Raw genomic sequence first — 24,235 nt, forward strand, 5'->3', positions numbered from 1 at the left:
CATGGTTTTAAAAGGTGGTATTGTACATGTTTTGTATCCTGCTCTTCCACTTAGCAGTATATAGTAAACAACTCTCCCTGTCTGTAAATACTGGCCTACTTCATAAATTCAGATAACATCATTGCAACACAGTGTACTTCATATCTTTCGGCTGTGATAAACAGGCTTCGATGAACTTTCTCACAGCTACATTTTGCTCACATCCTTAATTATTTCCTTAAGATACATTCCTATGCGTGGTAAGCCTTTGGAAGGCTTGATACATGCCTCCAAATTGCACAAGAAAGGTTTACTAATTTACCCTCCTACCAGCGAGGTTTGGAAAGTGCCTGTGGTAATTAAAAAAGAGAAAAGCCTTTGCCAATTTGACTGACTAGAAGTATTTAACTCCTTAGTGAGTTAGTTCATCACTTCTTTATCTCAAATGCTGCATACAACCAGAAGTAGAACCCAGAGATTTTCCTTGACTGCTTGGTTAAGTGCCTGGACCCGAAGGATCTTTTCTCTTGGACTCACTAGGTTTTCCAAGGCCTTTCCCTGATGCCGGGTATCTGTATCCAGAGCCTTGCTCCCCCTGCTCATTGGCCTTGCCGGCTTCCGGTGTGTGCATGCGAACCACCAGGGGGCAGTGTGGAGCTGTGGCTGCCCTTGGCACAGGGAAATCTCTACTGAGACAGTCGACTTAGACAATCACTCCTTTGTTGGGTGTTAAACATGACTCCTGCTGCTTGGCATTCATAATGTTGATTTGCTTAGAGTAATAGTTTATCCCCTTCCAATTATTTTTATATGTTTCCCTGTAGTTGATAGGTTGGTTGCAAAAAACAACCTGATCAATACAAGCCTCCAAACCTGGGTTATTCCTTTTTTTTTTTTTTTTTAAAGATTTTATTTATTTATTTTGAGAGAGAGAGAGACAGTGAGAGAGAGCACGAGCGAGGAGAAGGTCAGAGAGCGAAGCAGACTCCCCATGGAGCTGGGAGCCCGATGTGGGACTCGATCCCGGGACTCCAGGATCACGCCCTGAGCCGAAGGCAGTCGTCCAACCAACTGAGCCACCCAGGCGTCCCAAACCTGGGTTATTCTAACCTCAACTCTGCCAGTGGCGGGAGTGCCCTTATCTGACAAGTGTCACAATGGGCTAGAAGCGTGGTGTAGTTGTTGTTGTTGTTGTCTTTTCTCTTTCTCTTCCGACAGGAGTATAAATGAAGGGATTACTAAGAGTGTGGCTTTGGGGAGGAGACAGGACTTGGGCAGGGTATGTAAACTCTTGCTACCTCAGTCTCTCCATCTGTTCAATGGGGAAAATAGCATCAACATATAAGGTTGAGAGGGTCCAGTGTAAGTATTATCTTTAGAGCAATCTGTTGACTCTTCTCTGCAGACCATTTGCTCTCCTTGGCTCTTGCACCTCTGTGTCTGCTTACCTGAAATGTTACCGGCATCAGACAACATGATTTCAGCAATATCGTATCCTATAGCAGCCCTGAGCAACACAGTCCCACTGTCATGTCCCCCACTACGGAAGACCTAAGAAGTACCAGGTTCTGTATTATAATCAACATACACACTATAGGGGAAAATACGAAAACAGTTGGAAGCAGATATGATAACCACAAATGTTTGATTTCATCAGTCCTACTGTGTTAAGTAAACAGAGTCTTTATGGGCCAACAGACTAGAATGAATGGACAGCCACTCACTTTATCCATTGTGTTCCTAAAAGGTTATGATTATCACTGCTCTCACTGGAGGCCAGCAAATTAGGGGCTCTGGCAACAACCCCAGGAGCATGGCCAGTGATGGCCTTTGGCTTTTGAATCCATCCCCCCTCCTCCCGGAACTGGCCGAGAAGCAACACTTGGAGAGAGAAGCCCTCGCATCCCTCATTAAGTCTAAAACTCAGTGCACCAGTTACTCAGTGCTTCTCACAAGGGATGTGCTGTGCCTCGGGCTTTGAGGATCCAAGACACAAATAAGTTTTGTTTCCCATGGGAGGAGGAGGAGGTGACGCAGGATCCATGAGTCTGGCTACAGGCCGGGAGGTCAGCGGGGCAACACGGTGTGTGTGTGACCAGGAGGCGGGACTGAGCCAGGGCAGGGAGTGGATAAAAAGCCACTGCCAAGGTCAGGGGTGTTAGAAATGGGAAAAAATACACTGTGGACAGGACTTAATGACTCCCCTTCTTCCTAGCCAGCAGAGAGTGAGGGGGAAGGTAAAGGGACAGATTTCTTAGTTCTTCACTTGGGAGGGCGCTGGAGGGTGGTGGGTCTGGGCAAGAAGCACTTGGGAGAAAGACCGTGGTATGTCTTGGGACATGTTGACTTCTGGGTTTGGGTACACAACCTCTTCTGGTTCCTGGGGATATCTCCACCCATGGTTTGCGGTAGCCTCTGGATGGCCATAAACACATGATTCTACAACAGTGTTTCCCTACCGGGCCCTATATCCCCATCATCTTGGCCCCATAGCACCTATGTTATTCACCTAATTTGACTTGACTCACCTTTCCCCCAACTTTTAAAAAAACGGAGCTTCACTAAAAACAACAGTATCCAAGAAATCGGTTTTCCTTTTTTTACATTTACAATGCGTATCTATTTTGATGCCTGTTAAAATGAAGAGTTGAAATGCTAAGAAATGGGTGTTGTTCAACAAACTTGAAATGGGAACTGGGAATGACATGCCAACACCCTCTCAGGAAGGGAGAAGGAGGAGCCATGCAAGTTTGGTGCTGGGATGAGGGATTCCTGGTGCGCCCGCAGTAAATTTTCACTTCCCATAGCCCTTCCACTGTCCTATCCTAATTTTGGCGCCCTCACTTCAGTGCCAGTGCAGAATCATTTGGTGGTGCCCTGTGGGTGACTGACCAACCTGTGCCCAAACACGACACGCCCACTCGGTTGGGCCACAGGAACCTATCCTTTCGGTTCCCTAATCAGGAGTGACCGCCCTGTGTCCAGAACGCTGGTGTGGCCTTATTCTTAGCATCCTCCCTAGCCTGTTGGGGTCAGAGAGCTCCCCCAGAACTGCCCACCAGTGGAGGGACCTCCTCAGACATTTCCCACTTCCCGGTGCCCAGGAGTTGTTGACTTTGGCCAGCGCTGGCTGCAGGACTGCTGGAGAAGGGTTCTGGAGGGAGGCCCTTGTCGCTCTGGGCTCTGGGAGGCCGCTCCAGGCCGCCTGGCTGTTCTTTTGTGCTGTGTGTTTTATTGGCCCATGATAAGCACTTCCTGTTCCCCATTGATTATACACAGATCCTGCTTCCTTTCTCCTCAATACCTGGGATGCTTTCCAGCTTCTCCTCCCACAGGGGAAAATCCATGAACTTTAGAATTCCCAGGCCTGCTTTTTGGTCAATGGGCTTCATGCAAGTCATTATTCTTTTTCCTGTCCAGTCACATTCTTTGTGGCTCCTTCACCTCTGTCGGGAGACTTAGTTCCTCACTGTGCCAGCCTAGAGACAAATATTGCCGAGACCTGGTCCTACCCTCCCTTCTTATTAGCCAGAATATCTCTATCTGCCTTTGGGCATAAATCAGACAGAATAAATGGACTGTACCTCCCAGATCAGTTTTGATCAACTGTTAGTGGCCACCTGGTATATGGCGGTGAGGATTCTGAGCTCTTCACCTAAATAGGGAAGAACGTCACGATCTGCTAGCAGTGTCCCCCATGGGCACAAGAGGGGGTGTGGCAGCCTTTACACTCTGTATCTGCTACCCCAAGACTCCAAGGTAAGATTGAAGCTTCTTGAAGACCGAAAGCATGCTCGTGTACCCTTTGAGTCCTACCGTAACAGTCCAGAGCTCTGTATCCTGTTCCCAGCTGGACATCAGCTAGTTCGTGGCCATGGGAAACTCTAAATCCAGAAGCTTCCAGCAGACTTGTTTCCCCATTTTAATTTACTTTTTATTTATTTTTTTTTAACATTTATTTATTTGACAGGGAGAGGTTGAGAGAGGGAGAGAACATGAGACAGGGGGAGAGGCAGAAGAAGAAGCAGGCTCCCCTCTGAGCAGGGAACCCGATGCGGGGCTCGAACCAGGAACCCTGAGATCATGACCTGAGCAGAAGGCAGACGCTCAACCAACTGAGCCAGCCAGGTGCCCCTTGTTTTCCCCATTTTTTAAAACGAGGTTGATAATACCTGCCTTATCTTTACTTAGGGGTCATTAAGATGAAATGAGCTAATTAATATAAAATCCTTTAAGAAGTAAAATGACTACAGAAGTATCTTGCCTGTTTGACCCAGCTCTGCTGCCACCTCCTGCAAGACGTTTTCCAGTTTTTCCTTGGGAATCCTGCCCACCATAACCCCTGTCTTCCGGGAGCCTGTCATTTGCTGACTTACTTACATTCTTGTTACTTAAGGGCTTAGAAGAATCTTCCCTGGCGCTTGTCATGCACAGAAACCGTTACCTCATGTAGAAGGAGCCCGGGTCACATTCATGGAGTGCTCCATGCAGAGCCTTGGCGGCTTCTCGATCCTCTTTGTCACCAGACAGTTCTGGAAGATTGGGAAGCCACCTGCTACCTTTAAATAGCTTAGTTTTATATTTTAGAATGATATTTCTAGGGGCAAGTGACGGATGGACTCGTGGAACTGGGGAGGGAGACAGAAGCAGCTGTGACACCAGAGAGAAGGATCCGGGACGCCTTAATCTCTGTCTAGCACCCAGTTCTTCGATATAGGTGCTGAACGTTCTGTTAGTCAGAGGCAACAAAACGCACACCACCCTACCCTTCAGCCTGGCTTGCTACCGCCTACCGCTTCCGAGATACAGTCTGGAACAGAACTGAACCAGAGCCGGGAGACCAGAAGCAGACCAGAGTCTGCTGCCATAGCCCAGCCAGGAAATAAGGAAAGCCTGAATTCCTAAAATCTAGAAAGAGGCCTAGGATCCTTGGACCTTGTTGGCCAACAGGAGGTGGGGGAAGCCAAGATGTGAAGGCAAATTTTTGAGGTTTCCAGTTGGGAAAACTGAAGGCCAAGGTTAGGGAAAGGAAATTAAGAGAGGATTCGTTTTAATCGCTTTGCTTACTACTCTTGCTATGATTCAGTTCATGGTCATTGTCAAAAATTCAAAGGAAGAAGAAAAACACAAAGAAGACAGTAAGGAAATTGTGTGAAGTGCTCAAACCCAGTGATGACATTTTGGTGACTGTCCTTCTAAGTTTCTGTCGTGGGCTCTTCTCCCTAAACAGTTTGTCTGAGACATTTACTCAGGTCGATACAGGTAAATCAGCCAGAGGGTACCTGGAGGCAGAAACCACAGGAGACAAGGGAGGGGAGGGCTTCCATGTGGGAGTGTGTTTCCCCAGAGCTGCCAGATAAGCTGGGACCTGAAGGAGATGTGCCAGGTTTGGTAACTAGAAAGCCGCCTCCCTTTCTTGCGTCCTCAGTGTCCTTGCAGTGACAGAGACCGTCAGGTGACTGGAAAAGAAGCCAGACCACTTAGTGCTGAGGTGTGAATGGGAAGGGGGTGAGGAGGGGAGCATCAGAAGGACTGGAAGGGAAGGAGGGAGATGAGAGAGTGGGGCTGTGCACAGTTCTCTGCCTACCCAACCCCAGCAGCAGTGACTTCCCCGGGCTCTCTTCCTCCTCCTCCTCCTCCTCCTTTTCCTCTCTCTCCTCCTCCCTCCTTCTCCTGCTTCTCCTGTTTCTCCTCTTCCCCCTCCCTTTCCACATGCATCTACCCCACAGGCTGTGCCTACAGCTCCTGTCAGATCTGCTCTTCTTCCCTCCGAGTGAAGGTCAGGAGCAGTAGAGGTCACACGGTGCTTTGTAACTCATGCAGAGCCACGGAGAGCCCTCTACCACGCAGCTCCCCAAGGCTGCCATGGCGCCTACAGATGCCATACCCATTCCCTGCCTTTCCCTGTTGCTCCCTCACCCCACCCCCCAGAGGTGGCGAGCCCACTTCCTCCTGGCCACACACATCCTTTGTCTATCCTTCAGATCATTACCTGTATGTGTGACAATTCCCAGCCTCACTTAGTAAGAGAAATGCACATTGGAAGTAGAAGGAGCTGCCACTTTTCCCCTGTCAGTTTAGCAAAGATCGGTATGTTTGATGACATTGTGGGCAAGGCTGAAAGCTCTCTCATATGTTCCTGGTAGCGGTGTAGACTGAGAAATTTGATAATACTTCTCAAAACCTTAATGTACGTACCTCTGACCTAGCAGTTCCGCTCCCAGCTGGGAAAGTATCTTACAGCTGTGTTCCTGCGTGAGCATAATGAGCGTTCGGGGACGTGGACTGCAGTGAAGATTGGGAAGCACTTACACATCTGTGCGTAGGGACTGTTCGTAGAATATGGCATTTCTGTGTGATGGACACTATGGAGCCATTCCCCAGAATGACTCAGCTCTGCTTTGTGGCTGGGTGATCGAGATGGGGGCACAGAGGTGCAGGCTGGAGAACAGGGCACAAAGCTGCACAGGGCAGAGGCTCCTCTGGCCAAGTCTGAGCGGAGGGCCAGGACAGATGATCTTACCCAAAGCAAGGGTGGTGCTGCCTGTATAGGCCGCCATGGCCATGATGAGGCCCAAGGCAGAAGGGAGGGAGGTCCCCGCCAGAGTTCAGCTGCGGGGAAGTAGGGCCAGACCTCGAAGGCCACTTGCTACCAAGAAGCTGCTGTGCTCTGAACGGTGTGTTTATCACCGTATATGCTAGGTAGTGAGCACGGAAACCACCCGGGCCTGGCAGACCTCAAGATCACAGACAATGTGAGAGGCTGCATAGATGTCCAAGACTTGTAGTTCTAGATTTCAGAAATTAGGACCCAAATGCAGTTTGACTTCTTTTGAATGCCCAGTGCTCTGGGGGCAGAATTTCCCTGCTCCTTTTAAAACGAGCAGGCAGGGGCATCTGGGTGGTTTAGTCAGTTAAGCATCTGCCTTTGGCTCAGGTCATGATCTCAGGGTCCTGGGATCAGGCCCCTCATCGGGCTCCCTGCCCAGTGGGGAGCCTGCTTCTCCCTCTGCCTGTCTACTTGTGATCTCTCTCTCTCTTCCTCTGTGTCAAATAAATAAATAAAATAAAATAAAAATAAATAAATAAGAGGAGCCAGCAGCTGCCAGAGGGGTCTGCCTGGCCAGAGCATCTGATGCTGTGCCAAGGTCTTGGGTCTGCTTCAACCCAGGACCCCATGTATCAGTCTTCCAGGCCACCAGCCTGTCCTTAGCCTCTCTTCCCAACCCTGCCAGTGGTGACTCACCCTGGTAGCCTGACATTAGCCCTGGTGGGAGTGTTTGCTCTGCGGACACTAGCAAAGGCTACAAAGCGGGGTCTGATGTTTGCTCAGAGAGCCGCTTGCCACACATTGACTAGCTCTCACCCCTGAGCAGGGTCTCTCTGCAAGAGCACCCAGACACCAGCGAGTGGTCAGACCCTGTGAATTGGCTGTCCTCTGGCCTTGGGTAAAGTGTGGGTGAGAGGCTCGTTGAGCAACAGTGACTTTCAATCTTTTTTTTTTTTTTTTTTTAAAGATTTCTACCTATTTATTTGACAGACAGAGATCACAAGCAGGCAGAGAGGCAGGCAGAGAGAGAGAGAAGGGGAAGCAGGTTCCCCGCTGAGCAGAGAGCCTGATGCGGGACTGGGATCATGACCCGAGCCGAAGGCTGAGGCTTTAACCTACTGAGCCACCCAGGCGCCCGTGACTTTCAATCTTAATGACCACACACGTATTTCCTAAGAGCTCTGCATGCGCTCAGCCCTTTGCTTGGTCCTTTCCCACGTGGCTGCTACACGCAGTAACAGAATTCTGCCGGGTGGTTGGTGCTTTGATCCCCACGTTACAGGTGGGAAACCAGAGGTTCTGAAAGGGGAGGTAGCCTCCCAGTGTCCACCGCTTGTGAACAGGGACCGCAAAGCCTCCTGAGTCTGTTTATTGAGTTACCTCCATGCGTCTCCTCTCCCAGGAACCCACGGTGGTTTAGAAAGACATTTCACTTTTTTCTTCCATGGGAGGCCATCTGGTCCAGGTCCCTGCCTTCAGCCACGGAAGCAAAATTCCCATATTTAAAAAAAAGTTTTTTAACACATAATGTATGATTTGCTTCAGGGGTACAGGTCTGTGAATCATCAGTCTTACACAATTCACAGCACCCATCATAGCACATACCCTCCCCAGTGTCTATCACCCAACTGCCTTATCCCTGCCCTCCACACACCAGCAACCCTCAGTTTGTTTCCTGAGATCTAGAGTCTCTTATGGCTTGTCTCCCTCCCCGGTCCCATCTTGTTTCATTTTTTTTCCCCTCCCTGCCCCCCACAACCTCCCATCCTACCTCTCAAATTCCTCATATCAGAGAGATCATGTGATATTGTCTTTCTCTGGTTGACCTAAAATACCCCCACTTTAAAGGTGAAATGGTCAGGCGCCTGGGTGGCTCAGTGGGTTAAAGCCTCTGCCTTCGGCTCAGGTCATGATCTCAGGGTGCTGGGATCAAGCCCCATATCGGGCTCTCTGCTCAGCAGCGAGCCTTCTTCCTCTTCTCTCTCTGCCTGCCTCTCTGCCTGCTTGTGATCTCTCTCTGTCAAATAAGTAAATAAAATCTTTAAAAAAAAAAAAAAAAGGTGAAGTGGTCAAGGGGCACCTGGGTGGCTCAGTCTGTGGGGGCATCCAACTCTTGGTTTGGGCTCAGGTCATGGGATCGAGCCTTGTGTCGGGTTCCAGGAGCCGGCTGGAGGATTCTCTCTCTCTGCCCTCTGTGCTGTCTCTTTCTCTCTGTCTCTAAAAAAATAAGTCTTAAATAAAGGTGACATGATCGAGTTCCAGAGACATTCGAACAAGTGTGGAATCCTGGTCTCCCGCTTCTCACACTGTATCCTTCTACCACTGGAAACTGGCCTTGGTGAGGGGAGCCAATTTAAAAAACACACACAAAAAAAAACAACCACCTTTGGTCAAGTCTGTATGCGGAATTGCCAGATTCTCTGAGTTGGAAAAGGAAGAGAATAGTTTAAGGCCATCCAGGAAAGAAGGGAGTTATTTGAGGGAATGGGCAGGGAATAGGTGTTTATGGGAACCCATAACCAACCCACTCTTATTTTTTAGTTTACTCTTCAGTCATGAAATATTTTTAGAGCCCCTTCGCTGCCAGTGCACAGGAGGGGCTCCAGAAATACTTGCTGACCCAAATGCTGTGACAGGTGCTTCAAAGAAAAAAAAAGTTGTTTTGTTGGTTTAAAACACTGCAGAAATGTTTCCAAGGAAAATTATGTGTCTTACTACACGAAAAAGTAGCTTGTTTGAAGATATTTTAGATTTATTTCTAACAACCTATTAGCAAAACCTTAAGAAGGAACCCCGCCTTCTACACATGAGCAAAACAGAGAGGGTGACTGTGTTGGGGATATCGTGTCAGCCAGGAAACGAAGCAAATGGAGAAGCTACTCCTCTTTAGAGGAAAAAAAAAGGGGGTCGGGGAATGAAAGTACACTTTGCTTTTTATCCTTCTGCTCTTGGAACTATGTTTAATCCTTCATGTTTGGAAACCGGTTCTAAATCCTTTCACTTTATCTTCAGTGATTTCCTGAAACGAAACACTTGTTCTTAGTTGGGAGAGCGTTTCTGTCTCCACACTAATGAGCCCATTGCTCAATGTTGGTAGACTTTCACCAAATTTAGATCAACTTATGTCCATTTTGACAGAAGATAGAGGATCTTAAACAGGCCTCCAGGCGCTGGCAGGGTTGGGTGTCACAGCCTCCAAACTGCATTTCCAAATTCTTGGCAATAGTAGGCTAATTAACGTGGGAGCTCCGTTTTGTGCGTTCCACGTCTCTAAAGGATTCAGAAGGAGACTGGGCAACCCAGTGCTACAGACGCGGAACCTAGGCTTAGGAGGTCGATAAGGGCTTAAGCTGAAGATGGGACAAGGTCTGCATGCGTCATGAATGCTGGCTTCTGGGCAAGAAACTGGGGATGTGAACGTGACCCTTGAGGAGCTTATGGTCCAAAAGATAGACAGAATTTGCACCGGATAACAACAACACAGCATGAAGAATGTCATGGGAACACCAAGCACAGCTGAGGCACAGAGGTGAGGGTGCTTTACCAGTGCTCTGTGTGGGTGCTGGGAAGGTGACCTTGGGACAGGGTTTTGAAGAAGGATTTAGAGTTCCCTGCGAGTAAAGGATCTGTTGGGGAGCAGCCGAGCAGATGGCACAGAGTTTAGTAGGAACCTGAGTGCAGTTAGTGTTGAGGGGTAGGGGAGCCATGAAGGTTGAAGCTGGAAGAGAATAGGTTGGCCCCGGATTGCTGGGGAATCTGGGGGCTCTATCCCTTGACCCCACCAGCCAACCAGGAAAGGATTTTAAGCAAAGAAGAGATCTGTTGAATTAGTTGGGTTTTGTTTCGGTGTTTTGTTCCATGCCCAAAGTGGGACACAGGCTCACGACCCTGCGATGAAGGATCACGGGCTCCACTGACTGAGCCAGCCAGGCGCCCCCTGATGAGTTCGTTTTTAGAAGCTGAACTCTTACAGAATTTGGGGAGCCATTGCAGTAGTCCTGGTGAGGAATGATTATATCCCCAACTGTGGCAGAATGGAGAGTAAAGAGAAACTGATTGTTGGTTCGCGTTTGTTTATTTATAATACGATTCTTCGTGTTAAAAGAACGCACTTTGCACTATGTCCTTGTCCCTGTGTGGTGGACAGCTGTGTGTCTGCCTGTGGGCTTGGCTTTCTAGCCTGTTTTCCTAGGTGGCCACACACCCCGTACAGTTTCCTAAGAGAGAGGTCTGCAAAAGTCCTCCTCTCTGTTCAGGGGGGCCTGGCTTTGGGGTCCCAGCGGGTCTGTTTATCACTGGGGGCTGGAGAGGCAGGAAAGACTGGTCTTCTAAACTGGGAGGCCGCTGCTGTTGGAGCACAGAAACCGTGAGAGGGGAAAGCTAGAGGGGAGGCCCTTCTTTCTGCCGCAGGCCTGTTGCCATCATCAAGAAGTGAACGGAATTCTGTGGGGTGGGTTGTTCTCACCTGGGAAGCCTTTGGTGATGACCAGTGTCCTTGCTTCCAAATGTAGCGCACGCACGCCTTCTGGGAGCCCTACTGTTGATTCTGTAACATGAAGCTTTGCTTCCTTTCTTGCCTGGGCCCTGCCTAAAGGGTTTTCTGTGAGAACGTGTGAATGGGGAGAATGTGGGCGTTACCCAGAGTCCTGTAGAGTCCTGTCTGCACCACAGCAAGCTTGGGACGGGGCAGATTTGGTGGGGGTGGTGGATCGCTGCCTTCTGGGAGGTAGAGGGTTAATCTCCGTAGCTCATTGGCAGTTCTGCCTCTGTCCAGGGCATGCTGGGATTTCCTCCCAGCTGTTTTACATCATGAAGATTTGTATGTGGGGGAAATTCCAGGGCACAGCTGCAATTAATCTGCTGCACAGTCTTCAGGCTAAGCAGGGATCCTGTAGGACCAGTCTCTGCCTCCCTGCAGGAAAGGGGGTTCTGGCTGTCCAGGGAGAGCGCCCTCCAGAGGGTTCCTTCCCTGGGCCCGAGTGGAATGGAAATAGCCCGCCCAGCCAAGAAGCAGCACTGACGAGGGGGCAAGAAGCAGAAAGGGAACCAGAGCATAAAGATAAAGAGGTGCAGCCCCCTTTACAAATCATGAAGCCAAAATAACACAGACCGCAATGCTTGATGGAGATAGCACAAAAAAGAAAACTTCTGCTCACTCTTAGGCATGCAGAAGTAAAAATCTTAAGACACCCATGGTTAGCATTCCACAGTGCAGTGCAAGAATGAACAAGCCACTGTGACCGAATAGGGTTTACCTGGGGAATGCAGGGGTGCTTTCGTGTAAGAAGAATCTATCCCCGTGTATCCGTACCACAACCGAGGCAAAGAAAAGAAACCACACGACCGTTTTTGGTAGATTGGAGACAAGTGAACAACTGTTGGAGTGAAAACAAAATAAAACCAGGAACAGAACCGTCCTTCCTTCATTAAGGTAAAGACAAGTTCTAAGCCACAGCCTCAGTCTGCTTAACCGTGAACCGCAACAGCACCTTTTACCTAAGTGTTTTCTGTGGGACCCCAGTGTCCAGAAAGAATTTCGCAGATTCAGTAAGCACGGGCAGCCGCCTCTCTGTTCTGTCTCAGTCACGACACACAGTAGTGTATCAAGCAGCATGTGTAACTCGAAGGTGGTACTACTCACCATTTGCGTCTGGTTTTTTTTCTTTCTGTTTCTGAGGATCCCAAGAGAGTACTTACACCCCATGGGTGACAAGCATTGCTGTTGCTTGGCCGTGGCTTGCCTTGATGCAACCCAGGTTCCCGTGTTTTGAACTCTAGAGAGCATCCGCCGCGGGGAGGCGGGGCCGGACCAGCTTCATCGTAGTGCGGTCTGAGCAGGTACCCTAGTCAGGAGCCAGTTGGGGTGAGCGTGTGGACCCGAGACTGGGCTTGGAGAAACCAGCATCTTCGATTTGCCCACATGCCCTGACCATGCAGAGCATCTAGGCTCGGCCACACCTGTCTCAGGCCCTGAGGACATGCTCCCACCAATAGCTGGCCCTGGGGTCATGGGAGGGCTGGCTTTGGGTGAGAAGCTCCAGCCAGGGAGAGTTTTATTGCCACGAAGCACTGGGTGAGGCCTGACCAGCCTCACCTCTGCATCACAGGGGGGCTGCTGGCCCCTTCCGCCCGGAGCCATGGTTCTGGGAAGCTCAGCTGTCCCTTCTGAGTGCTCCTTCTTCAGAATTGCAGTCCAGAGGCATTTGATAGCGAACTTCTTACGGGGGCTCTGATGTCTTTTTATAGGTCTTCCCCCCCACCCCTACCGCCCTCTGTCACTTGTTGCAAAATCTTAAAGAGCGGGCGCCTGGGTGGCTCAGGTGGGTTAAGCCTCTGCCTTCGACCAGGTCGTGATCTCAGGGTCCTGGGATCCAGCCCCGCACTGGACTCTCTTCTCAGTGGGGAGCCTGCTTTCCCCTTTCCCTCTCCTGCCTCTCTGCCTACTTATGATCTCTCTCTCTGTGTTAAGTAAATAAATAAGAAATACCTTTAAGAAGATAAACAAACAAACCTAACCAGGTCTTTAAAAAATAAATAAATAAATAAACTTAAAAAGGCAGAAAAGGTTAGAATAGGGGAAGGGACACTCCTCCATTTCCCTATCCCCAGACTGAATTCTTACGCACCTGTACACCTACACTCCACCACACACACACACACACACACACACACACCCTGCCCTGAATGGCTAGAGCAGGAAGGGTGCTGAGCCGGATGTCCACTATTCCCAGAACCGCTCTCCCTTACCTGTCTGCCCCATCTCTGTGCGGCCAGGCTCCGGTGGTGGATAAGGCCAAAGATCTTCCCCACTTTGAAGCCTCCAGGTCTCAGTTAAAGCCACTGAGTGAGAGGGAACCTTGCAGAGCCAAGAGGACCGTGTGGTCTCTTCCACCTACCAGAATTCCAGGCGGTAGGTAAGACACCAAGCCTGTGATGGACAGCCGAAACCAGGAGCTCTTACTAAAAGCCCTTGCTCTGAGCATGTGTCTCTATGTACGCTTGTGCCTCGAGAGCCCCGGTTTGAAGGCAGACCCTCATGCAGCTCATAGTGTATTAGGTCCCAGCTCTTCAGCCACTCGAGCAGGGACTCCCCTTGAGGGACAGTTCTGCTGCCCTAGAGGTCAGGCACATCCTGCCATGCACAGGATCACTCCCACCGATCCGCCCCCAGTGCCTGTAGTATTGTGTTTGAGAAACCTGCACTCAGCTCCCACAGCCTGCTCTGCCTCCCAACCCAAAAGGTCAGCGTTCTCTCCCAAACGAGGATTTGGGCAGATTCCTGTTTGATCTAAGCCAACAAGAAGAGTGCGCAGCTGGTGTCTTTAGGCCTCCAGCTAGGAAACCAGATGCTGGTAGAGCTGGTGGGTTTCGGGAAGCCTTCTACTACGTTCCGTGTTGGGGTGGGTTTGGGACACTTCTCTTTGGCATGTGACACTTGCAATTGCGGTTCACCTTCAGGAAATAAACAGAAATGCTCCGGTTGTGACTGCTATGGAAACATCCCCACAGGAGAACACCGATGCTTAAACATTCTTTCAGCTTGGAGGTGGCCAGCCCTGTGAGAGACAGATAGGGACAGAGAATCAGGCTGGGGTAGGGGTGGGGTTTCAAGAAGGTGATGTTATGGAAACTGTTAGGACTTGTGTTGCAGTGAACAGTGTGGGGTTTGAAGTCGGGGAGCTCCGCGGCCACTCCCCTCGTAAAGCTGGGCTGGTCACTCACCCTCTGTATACCTCCCTTAGCGCCTCTGAAAATTTGGGACAGTCACCTCTACTTATAACAGCAGGGTTGTTGTGAAGATGAAACCCGTTTACGTGTGTGAGAATGCTTTGGGGGTCACCTGGGTGGCTCAGTCGGTCCAGCATCTGCCTTTGGCTCAGGTCATGATCTCAGGGTCTTGGGATCGAGCCCTGCGTCAGGCTTCTCGATCAGCAGGGATCCTGCTTCTCCCTCTCCCTGTGTCCTCAGCAGCCCGCACCCCCCCCCCGCCCCTGCATGGGTGCACGTGTGCTCTCACTCTCAAATAAAATCTAAGAAAGAAAGGAAGAGAGATGGAGGGAGGGAGGGAGGAAGGAAGGAAGGAAGGAAGGAAGGAAAGAAAGAAAGAAAGAAAGAAAGAAAGAAAGAAAGAAAGAAAGAAAGAAAGAAAGAGAAAGAAGGAAAATGCTTTGGAAACTGTCCACAAGGCACAGATGTTATTCACTGAGGAAATGAGTTTTAACTAATGATTCCAATATCTGTCCAGTCCTTTTAATTTGCCAGAGGCATTGAAATCCCAGTTAGTTCATCTAGAAAGTGGAGGTTCTGGGTAGGGAAAGAGATGGGTGTGGGTGGGAAGGTCAGAGAACACAGGGACAGACGCTATTCAATATGGCAGTGGGGAAGGAGGAACGGACAGGTACGAGAGGGCCCAGAGTAGAGACTGGCTTTATTTTTAGGGCCCCTAAACTCCTCCCTTTTATTCCTACTTTCCAAGCCTCCCACAGCCAGGCCTGCTTTGCCCATTCACCTGCTGTCTGTGTTGCCCACTGGCCCTCTGTAGATGTGTCCTAGGGTTATTATCCTTACCCGTGGATGTTGTTTTGAAAGCCCAGACCCTGCCCTCTCAGTCCATGTTTGTGGGTGATGATGACCAGAGGGGCACACCCATCCTACTTTCCCAGTCCTGGGCACATAGCTTAAGGCCACATCACGATTTCTTTTCCCTGCAATTGAATGACCAGAGGAGGAATTAAAACTCAGAGACTTATTTCTGTCTCTCTGTGAAACTTCCTGGGGCCAGCATTTCTTACTGGAGGTGTAGCTTTCAAAGTAACCTCAAGAATTCTGTGAAGACGGGACGCCTGGGTGGCTCAGTTGGTTGGACGACTGCCTTCGGCTCAGGGCGTGATCCTGGAGTCCCGGGATCGAGTCCCACATCAGGCTCCCAGCTCCATGGGGAGTCTGCTTCGCTCTCTGACCTTCTCCCCTCTCATGCTCTCTCTCACTGTCTCTCTCTCTCAAATAAATAAATAAAATCTTTAAAAAAAAAAAAAAAAAAAAAGAATTCTGTGAAGAGGCCGTGTAGCTGGCCCACTGCCCAGAAGCACCGTATCAGTGTTGACACTAAGACAACATGTGTGCTTTTGCCCCCAGCGAAGACTAATGGTTTGCTTATGGAAATGATAGCTGCCGTTCATCAGACGTCTCCCACGTGGGAAGCATTGTGTTCTGTACTTGACATTGTCCCTAAGCCTTCTAACAACCAGTTAAATTCTGGACCTAGCCTTGCCTTACAGTGAAGAAATCGAGACTTGGAGTTGTCAAGACTCTTGTCCAGGGTTGCACAACCTACACGGGCAGAGTGAGGCCCTCAACCCGTGTGACTCTGGACCCCAGGGCCCCTCCCTTCCTCCCCGCTCAGCCTTTTCCAGGCCCTCCCCAAAAACTGCCAGGCCAGGGTTGAAGAGAGGCTTTTTGTTTAAAAAAAGTGTGTGTGTGTGTGTGTGTGTGTGTGTGTGTGTAGAGGGTTTACTTTTGGGTTTGGATTAGTACAGGGTAAGGTACTGGGCAATCTTTTAAGGGTCAGGAAACGCTAGAGCTAGATGTTAAATCAGCATCATTGAGTCTGGACGGTTATTACCCATGACGCTTCAAGTGTCCGGCAGATGGTTTTTATTCCTTCATTCCCAGAATCTCCTGGAGGCCGTGTCTTAGGGAGTCTTGTGTGTGGTGCTATAAGCCATGGGGATGAAGGAGGGAGCCCTTGGTCCCTTGATGAGCCCTGCTTGTCCCATGACTAGAGCAAGCAGAACTTGACCCTCAGCCATCAGCTCTTTGGACACTTTGGTTGGTGGTGACTGTAAGCGTGGGCTGTCCCTGGAGATGATCGTTTGGACGCAGACCAGCCAGGAACTCCTGCCAGTGCAGTGAACCAGCAGGAGCCTCCCTGCTCACTTGGGGGTGCTAGTGAGACCCCATCTCACCAGCTATCTTGTGTTTTCTGTGCCCTGTGCAGTACCTGCAGATGAAATGGCCCCTCCTCGATGTCCCCTCCAGCACCACGGTCAAGGACACCAGGTCACCATCCCCAGCACACTTGGTAAGTCTGTTTCCCCTTGGAAACTGTCCACAAGGCACAGTGGCATTGCACAGCCCATGGCATTGCGTCCTTTCTGCCGTCCCGAAGCGGCTGGGGTCTGATATCTTCAAGTGTGTGTGCCTCGGGGAAAGGGCTGAGCTGTCGGGGGTGGAGTCTCCACCCACCGTGTGCCCCTCCACACCTTGCACCTCAGCACATGCGCACACACCTCCCAGGATGGTGTGTGGTTAGCAATGGCGACCCGGCTGTCCTGGTCCTTTCCGCCACCCCCTCCACCTGGGCAGTGGTACCATCCTTCCGCCCTACTGGAGCTCCTGCTGCACTGCCACTTGTCCTCACAGGTGCAGGCAGCGACAGTCCAAGAGGCTTTTTTGTACAGGATGTTACAGGAGAAAATTAAGTAAAACACACACAAACAAAAACCCCAGCAGGGTCACTGAGGTCTTTGTGCCAAGCCTTGTGGCAGCTCAGGCCCCAGGGGAAGAAGATCGGGATGGACCTGGGAGAGGGGAGCAGTGAGGTCCGAACAGGTCTCACCTGCCCGGGGCTGGCAGGGGACTGACTTACAGAAGAGGTGGACCTGGGACATTGCATTCCAAGATTCCTCTTGGGAGCTTGAGGATCCCTGGCCTGAGACCCACACAGCCTTGCAGGCTAACTGGTGTTACGCACTGTACAGTGAGCCTCAGAGTCTTAAAGGGTGCAGCTAGAAGGAAGCCCACTGGAATGACCTAGACATTTTGCAGACAAGGAGACCTGGGAAAAGATGGTCTTATTTAAAACATTGTTATGGGGCACCTGGGTGGCTCAGTTGGTTAAGCGTCTGCGTTCAGCTCAGGTCCTGATCTCAGGGTTCTGGGATCCAGTCCTGTGTCAGGCTCCCTGCTCAGTGGGGAGTCTGCTTCTCCCTCTGCACCCCCCTCTGCTTGTACTCCCTTGCTCGCTCTCTGGCAAATAAATAAATAAAATCTTTTAAAATATATAAATAAAATAAAACATTGTTACAGAAAATTTCACCTGTTTCCTTTACCCATACTCCCCCTTCTACTACACTGGGTTGTTTTAAAATAAATTCCAGGCATATCATTTCATCTCATTCAGGACATTTTAATACCCTGACAGCCCTTTTTCATTAAAAAACTTAAAATCTGGTTGAGGAGAAAGAAGATACATGGAGCCCATATGATTTGCAGTAATCGTGAGAGCAGCTCACAGAGGCAGAGACCTTGGAGGTTTATAAAGAATGTCTTGTGTGGTCACTGCTATCCACTGGGGAGGTGAGTGGGGAGAGGTGTTTCCCATCCTCTGCAGGAGAGACCAGTGACTGTAGGGAACAGTGCATTCCAGCCATCCATCCAGTGTGGGCTGCTGCTCACCAAGGCTGAACAGCCCCAGGAATAGGCCGGGGGGTGTCTCTGGTCCCCCAGAGACCCATTTGGGATGGCCAAGTGCAAGGTCCCGATGCCCCCTAGCGGTCAGTCATGGTGGAGTACAGGGCGTCCCACGTCCACCCTGCCACAGACCTGGCCAGTCCCCTCCCGGCACAGCTTGCTCTCTCTCTCTCTCTCTCTAACAGTTTCAAACCTTTGCTCACTCCCCCGCCCATCCTGCGGCCTCCCCCAGCCCACTCCAGTGGACCCTAACATGCAGGACCCTCCCTCCTTTCCCCCCCCCCCCCATACTGTCTCTGTGCATATTGTCTAAAATCTCCACCTACTTTTCAAGGAACTGAGTTCCCTTTCATATTAGCACGGGTACCCGTTGAGCTTCCCACCCTTTCTGTTGCCCAAAGCCCTCCATCTCTGAAAAATAAAATAAAAACCCTGTGTCCCGCCCTCTTCCTGTTGCGAGCATTTTCATACTTCACTGGCGGTGTTCACTCCCAGCTTCTCCCGCAAGAGCCAGACCCCCACCTCCATCACCGCCCCCTTCGTTCTGCCGATCCCATGAAGCCTGGCTCAGCTCGGCCACTGGCATCAGTCAGTGTTTACAGCCCTCTGCTTCCTGGACTCCTTCTCTCCCCTCTTCAGGAGACTGGACCCAGAGACTCTAAAAGTTCTTTGCCCTCTATAAGCCTCCATTCTCTTTCTAGACTCTTTTCCTTAAATAAATTAAGGTACCCGTTCTCACTTACGGTCTCCTGTGTGAGTGACATAAAGATACACGATATCCCTAAACTCTCAACAGGGGTCCATGCCTGTAGCTCCAACAGCCAAGCAAATATATCCATGGACATATGGATGCATTATACAATATATACAACCATGGATGGACGAATTTGTCCGTTGCAGATATGTGCTCTGCGGACACTAATTCAATGTGGGGTGCAGCAGGGGCTCCTCACTTTGTCAGAGTGGAGAAGCGTGAACAGTTGACGCACTACAGTGTGGATAACAAAATGGCTCATTTTCTAGCAAGGTGTATAATATCACACTGTGTATTCTAAAATAGAAAAACAGGGGCGTCCAGCCGGCTTAGTCAGTGGAGTATGTGACTCCTGATCTTGGGGTTGTAAATTGAGCCCCAAGAGAGTCTTCAAAATCTTAAAAACAAAACAAAACAGAGGGTGTTTGGATGGCTCAGGTAGTGACCCAATCCGCCTCCCTGCTCAGCAGGGAGTCTGCCTCTCCCTCTCCTTCTGCTCCTCCCCCTGCTTATGCACACGCTCTCTATCTCTCTCTCAATAAATAAAATCTATTCTTTTAAATTTTATTTATTTATTTATTTGAGAGAGAGAGACACAGCAAGAGAGGGAACACAAGCAGGAGGAGAGGGAGAGGGGGAAGCAGGCTCCCCGCTGAGCAGAGAGCCTGATGCGGGACTCTGGGATCATGACCTGAGCCAAAGGCAGACACTTCATGAACCACCCGGGTGCCCCTCAATAAATAAAATCTTAAAAAGAAAAGAAAAGCAGAAACAGACCTCGGAAGCTTTAAGAAACATTTTTGGGGGGAGACCTTAACGTTAACTTGCAATGCTACAGATTGGGAAAAGACCTCCATCCTCGGTTTTCCCGCCAGAGCATCTCATTCCAATTCTGAGATACACGTGTGTGTAGGAGCAAAGCCCGACACACCTGGGGAGCACCGCCTCTGTGTTGGAGGATGTTAACTCCATGGGTTTGAATCCCAGCCCTGCCTTTTCCTATTGGTGCAGCTCTAGCCAAGTTATTCCTTTTTGCATTGCTTTGGTTTCCCTGTCTGTAAAATGGGAACCAGAAGAGGTCTTGACCTCACGAGTGGTGTGCAAATGAGCCAATGCATTGTGAGGATTTTAGAATTGCGCCTGCCACGGGGTGAGTCCTCCATGACCATGAGCTCCCTGCTGTTGCCTGTCACCACTGCTACTCTTTTGAAGATGAGAGCGATTAAAATACTGTTTAATTCGCTGACTGAGAGGTGGTGAGGGCCTGCCTTAGGGGCCAGTTCAAGTGGACAGATCGCAAAGGTAATAGATGAGGAGTCCGTAGACTCTCATCTGCTCTGCCAAGGATACGATTTACTAGGTCTGGGGTACAGTTGGTATCTTTGTTTTTTTTAAGCTTGCCAGGAGATTGTAAGGGGCAGACAGAATGGAGAATCATTGCACAGATTGTAAATCAGAGGCAAACGGGGAGAAGGAGCTCGAGATGATTCCAGTTCACTAGGTGCTCACTTCTCGAGGCTGGAGCTGGGAGCTGGGCTTGGAGGTGTTCAGAGGTCTGGACACTAGCGTTTTTATTAGAAAACTGAAAACACTCAATTAGGAGGTTTCATTTAGAAGCTCAAGCAAAATATTTTAAGATGAGGTTTGCCCTGGGAGAAGGGCAAGCAAAGGAAACAGCCTGCCTACTTGGCAGAGATGGAGTGAGTCATGACAGAGCTACCTGTCAAGGAAATGTGTATAAACAAGCCATAACTGGGCCAGGTAGGGATGGAGTTAAGTGTTCTTACGACTTGGATTTTATGCTTTAAAAAGAAGCTCTAAAAAACGGAATGGCTCTGATATTTTATATGTAACGACTTGTAATATCTGTTCACTGTAATCTCCTTACATCTAGACTGATATCGGATCCCTCACTGGGCCCCCGTGTGCCTGGCCCCGTCTTTCCCTCCTCTCTCCCTGGAACACTGTACCCTGTACACGAAACCAGTATATGTCCTTCTAGAACATAACCAACTTGAAGACAGGAATCCCGTCTGCTCTGCTCACGTTCGTTTACCCCGCACCATTAGAACGCATAACACAGAGAAGGTGCTTGGGGAACCTCTGTGAATCAAGGGAAGAATGACCCCTCAGGGGAAAGATGTTAGCCCTTGTAAGCTCCTCTCTCCCTCTTGCTTCAGTCCCTCTCCTCCTATAGGGCTTTTTTTTTTTTAACTAAGCCTTTTTCGAAACCATGAAGGTAGGGCTTATGCTATGGAGAACACTTGGGAAGACGCCAAAGTGTGCAGAAAAAGACCTCTAATCCCACAGCCCGCACAAGCTTTGTGATACCTGCTTCTGTAAGGTGCTCTCTAGGAGGTGAGCAGAACGCCTCCTTTAAAGAGTAAACACCCCGTTTTGCTGTTGAACATCGGGCCACTCTCGGGAGCAACTTGCCAAGTCTCATGTCCGAGGTCCGACTGGCTGGCCTGTGGCCGGAAGCCATCCCCGGGAGGGCCCCCTTGCTGCTCAGCTTCTCGGCTTTGCTGAGCATGCCGCCTCTCAATTTCAAACATTTATTGAGGTTTCCCTTTTAAAATAGCGCCTCATCTCTCCATCTTCTCCACAGCACACCTGCTGTGGGCCCAAGCACTTCAAAACTCCTCCTGCAGCCCGCCGCTGCCCTGTCTGCCTCCAGTACTGATTTCGGTTCTTACTGCCCAGTGTTAACTTTTTATTTTGACATAATTTTTCAACTTGCAGAAGAATTACAAGAATAATACAAGGAACCTCCCGTGTGCTCTTTATCCGGATTCGGAAATTTTGCCCTATGCCCCCGTATATATATTTGTGTATAAACACATATTACATATATGTATGGGATTTTTAAAAACAATTTGAGAGTCAGTTGGAGACATTATACCCCTTTACCCCTGAGTACTTTGGCTGTATTTCCTAACAATGAAATTTCCTAACAATGAGCACAGTACATTTATCAAAATCAAGAAATGAACATTTCATATTCCTCTCTAATATATATTCAGAATTTTGGCAAATGTCCCTAAGAGTGCCCTTATGGCCATGTGCTTCTCCCTGGCCAGAGCTCAAGCCAGGATCACACGTGACATTTACTTGCCATGTCCCTTGTCTTCTTTGCTGTAGCAGAGTTCCTCAGCCATTGTCTTACCCGACCTTGACATTTTTTGAGACGCACAGAGCAGCTGTTTTATAGACTGTTCCTCTGCTTGGGTTTGTTTGTTTTCTCATGGTTGGACTCCGGTCATGTGTTTTTGGCAAGAACACTACTGCACTGAGGCCGTGTCCTTCCGAGAGTCTCACACTGGGAGGCAGGTCCACGGTGTCCATTTGTCCCCATTGCGAGGATGTCAGCTTCAGTCATTCAGTTAAGGTGGCGTCTGCCATGTATTTCCACCATGACGTTGCTCCTTGCTTGTACCTGATGAGTGCTGTCTGTGGGGAGAGGCTTTGAAGCCATGTAGGTGTCCTGGTTTTCATCGAACCTTGATGATGACCTGCCTCCATCCCCTTGTTAGTTTCTGCTACTGAGAATCTAGCTTTGGGGAATTCCTCCTCTCTTCCCACTCATGAATCTTTTTTTTTTTTTTTTAAAGATTTTATTTATTTATTTTATTTATTTGACGGAGAGAGATCATAAGTAGGTAGAGAGGCAGGCAGAGAGAGAGGAAGGGAAGCAGGCCCCCTGCTGAGCAGAGAGCCCGATGCGGGACTCGATCCCAGGACCCTGAGATCATGACCTGAGCCGAAGGCAGCAGCTTAACCCACTGAGCCACCCAGGTGCCCCCCCACTCGTGAATCTTGCTATAGTGCAGAATGGACATGGTAGCAAGCCCAATCCATGATTAATGACCCTCACGGAAAAGATGACAACAGATAGAGGACAGAAACCAAAACACCAGTCCACAAATAAGTGTTCCTGACAAAGAGACCAAGCCGATGGAAACGATAAAAGGCAATAAATAAAAGAAGTGAAACTCGGCTTTAAAAACAAGCACTTGAATTTATAGATTGGAAGAGCTCACCCGAATTCTAGAAAAGAAATGAAAATTGGCGTTCACCTATGCCCATCCCGAAGAAGATTTGAATTGCGAAGGTTTAAGCGTTTTGTTTTGTTTTTTTCCTACAAGCATTTATGCGGGAAGAAAAGGAAACATTTATCCCAAGAATTTTATACGCAGCCCTGTTTGCAAGGACCTCAAAAATTTGGCACTGCTTAGAAGGACCTGAAACACATTCCAGTTCCTTAAACATTTCTCTCTCACTGGTTGCCTGGCTTTGTCTTTATGTCTTCTGTGTCTTCCCACTGATGAAGAGCTCAGAAAGCATTTAATACGGTAATAGAGACCCTTCTGTCCTCATTTTCTCTCTCCGTTGCAGTCCACTGGCCTCCTTGGGGCTCCTCAGACATGCCAAGCACACCGCCTGTGTATCAGCCACACTCCGGTGTTCCTTCTACCAAAATGCTCCTCCCTCACCTGTCTGCAGGTCCCGCCCCCCACTTCCCTCAGGTGTTTATTCAGAAGTCATGTTCTCCTCAAGACTTGCCCTGTTCAACCCGGGTCATAACCCCCACTGCCCTTGGCCCTGACTTAGTGTTTCTCCTTAGCATTTCTCAATATCTGTGTTTTATTTTTAGTTGTGCTTATTGTTTATCTCTCCAGTTAGAACATGGGTACCATGAGAATAGGGATTTGTGTTTAAATAGTTGGGTCTGGTGCATTCACAAGGCCTAGAGCTGTACCTGGCATAGCACAGCTACAACAGAAATACTTGCTCCCATTCCCCCCTCCCCCCACCACAGGGAAACAAGCAAGGAATTTATTGGGTCACTATTACTGTTGGGATTAGTGTCTTCTGTAGGTCCAGTCAGCAGTTCATTTCGTGTTATCAGAGACCCAGATTCTTTCTGTCTCTGCCCGAAAGGCCTCCAGCCCTTGGGCCGCCCAACTCAGTGCCTGCTGTGTAGACAGTCTCTGATAAATAAAAGCGTGGATTTCCATTTCTCTCAGCAGAGGAAAATTCTGTAGAGGAAACCTACACTCAGACTTCCTTTCCTTAATGGGATAGAGTGGCAAAGAGCGTATGTGTTGCCTTTCAAGTAGTATTTATTAGAGGGGTGTGTGTGTGTGTGTTGTGTGTCCATACAGAGAGAGAAGTGAGGTCCCACCAACTCAAATTAGGTTCCTATATGGCTCTGGTTCTATTATATGTAAATCTTCCAATCTTATTTTCTGCACTACCAACCGGCCATCTCCCTCTGTAATATTTTACTAATTTTAAGGAAGACATGGGAGTAATTTAGAGACAGGTGTCCAGAAAATAGGAGTCCAGAGACTGTGGCCAATGAGGGAAACAAAGAGGAGATCTCAGAGAACAAGGTATTTCTCTTCCCACACTTGATGAGCTCTCATTTGGTAGAGGAAATACTTATTTACGTGATATGCTGAGGTATAGGGATAGGA

General features: G+C 49.3%; 1 protein-coding gene across 2 annotated transcripts in view; it reads left to right on the forward strand.

Annotated features, from left to right (window-relative positions):
- The window catches only part of TCF7L1 (transcription factor 7 like 1), a 153,832-nt gene that overhangs the window by 117,863 nt on the left and 11,734 nt on the right, over window positions 1–24,235 (forward strand). For both annotated transcript variants that reach the window (XM_044261531.1, XM_044261532.1), the window contains exon 4: window positions 16,527–16,610. In XM_044261531.1, the coding sequence (XP_044117466.1) occupies window positions 16,527–16,610 (84 nt within the window). The remainder of the gene's footprint in view (window positions 1–16,526; window positions 16,611–24,235) is intronic.

This window comes from Neovison vison, chromosome 8 (assembly GCF_020171115.1).
Source record: "Neovison vison isolate M4711 chromosome 8, ASM_NN_V1, whole genome shotgun sequence".
In the NCBI taxonomy this organism is placed as follows: Eukaryota; Metazoa; Chordata; class Mammalia; order Carnivora; family Mustelidae; genus Neogale; species Neogale vison.